Here is a 3623-nt window from a genome sequence, read left to right as displayed (position 1 = left end):
TATGTGTGTGTGTGTGTGTGTGTGTGTGTGTGTGGGTGGGTGTGTGTTTGTGTGTGTGTGCGTGTGTGTGTGTGTGTGTATTGCAAGTGTGCACTCGTGTGTGTGTGGAAAGGGGGGGGGGTGTCAGTGCTCATGTTTGTGTCTTTTAATGTACATTTGAAGTGTTGGCGTCAGTGTAAGGAGTCACATCCAAGACTTCTGTGACTTATATGTCCTCCCCTTTCCCCTCCTGCTCCCGCTCTGTTTGAAGTAATGGGTGTCTGTGAAAGCACTGTACAAATCAACAGTGGTAGGCCTGGGGATCCATCAAAAAAGAAAAAAACAAAAACAAAAACAGAAACAGTAACAAAACAAGTGGATAACCCAAAGAAGAATAAACTGTATAACATACAATGAAACAAATCATCCCGGACACAGGGACAAAATAACCTCACCCTCCCACATGGAACCGTGCAAGAAAAAGATTCATCTAAACCCCACCGGTTTTGAACGAAAAGAATAAGATGTGGTCACTGGTCCGAGGTAGTCCAGTACATAAAAGGATCACCCAATTAAAGATGGGAGTCCCATATGTATAAGTAGTTAACCCTATCTATACCACATTAACCATTTCTTCCATATTACAGTCGAACCTGCTCAGACGGCCACCTGTCCAAGACAATCATTTGCACAAACGACGGATTTCTATCCCAGAGGGATAGCAGTTTCCCACCTTGTGGTTTTTCTTTATTTTAATGATAATCCCCGAAACATCCACTTTTCTAAGACAATCACTTTTCTCTGAGTGGACGTCTTTGACAATCTTGACTGCACACCATGAACACAGTGTCATCATTCAGAATGCCCCCCCCCCTCTCTCTCTCTCTCTCTTTCTGTCACTCACTCACTCACTCACTCATTCACCCACTCATTCACTCACTTCCTCACTGGACGTGTGCAGAAGAAGAGGAGCCGGACGTTCTAAAGAACTACTATCAGACAGTGTGTGAGCAGCTGGGGTTGGTGCCAGTCGAATACTTCCTACGTCACATCCGGAACAACAACATCCGCATGCGCTACAGGGGGCTGGGTGCCGATGCTACCCGCGCCATTGCTCTGTCCTTGAAGGTGTGTGTGTGTGTGTGTGTGTGTGTGTGTGTGTGTGTGTGTGTGTGTGTGTGTGTGTGTTTTAAGAAAGAGAGATAGATAGATAGATAGATAGAGAGAGAGAGAGAAAGATAGAGAGAGAGAGAGAGAGAGAGAGAGAGAATGCACGTCGTTTGTGTCTGCACGTGTACTTATTTGCTCTTAGTTATTTCACTTGGGATTATGTTACATTTTGTTATGTACGATCATATTAGTTTTATTGCATTGCATTGTATTGTATAGACTTATTGTATCGTACTGTACTGCACTGTACTGCTTTGTATTGTATTGTATTGTATTGTATTGTTTTCCGTCATCATATTAATCACCGAGCCTCCACTTTTACCCCTCAGGACAGTATCACATTAGAAAAACTGGACATCTCAGGAAACTGGATCGGTCCAGACGGGGCAAGGTTTATGGGCCGACTCCTGGAGGAGAACGACTACCTCACAGAACTGGTGAGCTTTTTGATGATGTAGTATGTCTGTCTGTCTGTCTGTCTGTCTATCCATGCACGTCTCTTATGAGATTATCTATCTATCTATCTATCTTCGGCTCGTAACTATAGTTCCTACAAAAACCTCACTGTCTTATTCATGCGAAAGGTGGTGGTACTAAACCGTGTGATCTGATCTCTTCATAATGGCGATACAGCAGTGAATATATAGAGTAGAGTACAGCAGTGAATATATAGAGTAGAGTACAGCAGTGAATATATAGAGTAGAGTACAGCTGTGAATAATTACGGGACCGCCGAACAAAGTGTCCTTTTCAGATAGGACATAGCAAAGAGGGAGGGGAGCCTTGAAATTTCTGCTAAGTAACTGAAGTTAAAAAATCCAAGTTAAGTTTGAACCACGATCTTCCAGACCGTAGCACTTGAAGATACGATGTAATTTTCGCTATTGTCACACCCCCCCAACAAAGCTCTTGTTATGATATTATTGTTTTGTTATTTTCATGATTTACTCCTCAGACGCTGGCAGACAATAAAATCGGCACTGAAGGAGGGCTCCATCTAGCCAAGATGATTTCAGTCAACGGCGGCTTGCGGAAACTGGATGTGTCTGGTAAGTTTTTCTTTTTTTTGTGTGTGTGGTTTATCTCCATGTCAAGTTGTGTTTTTTTTCTTTTGTCGCTGTTGTCAATTTTTAGTGGGTTCTCTTTTGTTCTCATTCGTTTGCAAAGATAACGTCGTCTTGTTCTGTTGTTGGTAGTGCTCTATGGTGCTGCTGCCTACTGGTCTCTTGTCATTCCTTTTTGACAATAATGACGATAATGAAAAACAGAAACTCATGATAAGTAGTGGTAATGATAATGTTGACAACAACCACGACCATGATGATGATGATGATGATGATGATGATGATGATGATGATGATGAGGCTGATGATGACTATGATGATGATGATGATGATGATGATGATGATGATGATGATGATGATGATGATGATGATGATGATGATGATGATAATGATGATGATGATGTTGTTGATGATGATGATGATGATGTCGATGATGGTGATAAAGTTGACGACAGCGACGACGATAGTGCTTGTAGTCAAGAAAATGTAGAGACAAATCACCCAGCTATGAATTCCTGAATAATTCCCTTTTTTGAACTTGTCATCAACCTCCTTGTCCCTAATTCTCATCATTGACGATTACAATTATCTCTCTATTTGTATCTTACTCCGTGCTCAGGTAATGAACTGGACGACAAGTGTGCCGAGGCCTTTTCGCTGTCTCTAGAAGTAAGCAACAGAAGCTATTTAATTTAATATGTCTCGTTATTTTTGTGTCTCTGCTTGTCGCCACATTATCCCTTCCTTCCTTCCTTATCGTTTGAGATTTTGCTTGTGTCTAAATCTTATTTTGTTTACAGCCCTTGGCCTTCGTTTTATTTTAATTTTGTTGCTTTCTTTGTTGAGCCCTCTGGGTACACCAGACGGAGAGGCACACAAATACACACATACAAATGAACACACACTTGCACACACATGCACACCTACATATATACACACTTACACACACATATACACAGACGCATACACACATCATCATCATCATCATCATCATCATCATCATCATCATCATCATCATCATCATCATCATCATCATCATCATCATCATCATCTGTAACAAAAATGTATTATTTTAATTCTAATAAAGTATTGCATTGCCTTGACTAGCGAAGCCTTTTTTCTTTCCTTGGCACGGTAGTATTTTTTTATTTCGTCATGTTCTGTCGTTATGTCTTTGGAATGTTGCTAAATAATGTACATTTGCTTATTTTCCTTCCTTCACAGAATAACAAATATCTGCGTGAGCTAAATCTAAGTCACAACAGGTTTACAGAGTATGCTGCGGAATTCTTAGGCCCAGCGATCAGTAAGTATGACAGACGATCCTCCTGTACGTTGAAGGAATTAAACCATACCGTGTGTGTGTGTGTACTTGTGTGTGTGTGTGTGTGTGTGTGTGTGTGTGTGTGT

The 3623-nt window shown here is 41.1% G+C and overlaps 1 protein-coding gene across 1 annotated transcript in view; it reads left to right on the top strand.

Annotated features, from left to right (window-relative positions):
- The window catches only part of LOC101859421 (leucine-rich repeat-containing protein 74A), a gene marked incomplete in the record, with an annotated part of 32811 nt that overhangs the window by 14658 nt on the left and 14530 nt on the right, over positions 1–3623 (top strand). Inside the window, 5 exon segments of the mRNA XM_035970856.1 lie at positions 941–1107; positions 1479–1586; positions 2105–2198; positions 2833–2882; positions 3438–3519. Of these exon segments, the coding sequence (XP_035826749.1) occupies positions 941–1107; positions 1479–1586; positions 2105–2198; positions 2833–2882; positions 3438–3519 (501 nt within the window).

The sequence above is a fragment of the Aplysia californica genome, unplaced genomic scaffold (genome assembly GCF_000002075.1).
Source record: "Aplysia californica isolate F4 #8 unplaced genomic scaffold, AplCal3.0 scaffold00329, whole genome shotgun sequence".
Taxonomy (NCBI): Eukaryota; Metazoa; Mollusca; class Gastropoda; order Aplysiida; family Aplysiidae; genus Aplysia; species Aplysia californica.
The sequence above is the reverse complement of the archived record's forward strand: the minus strand, read 5'-3'. Positions and strand labels throughout refer to the sequence as shown.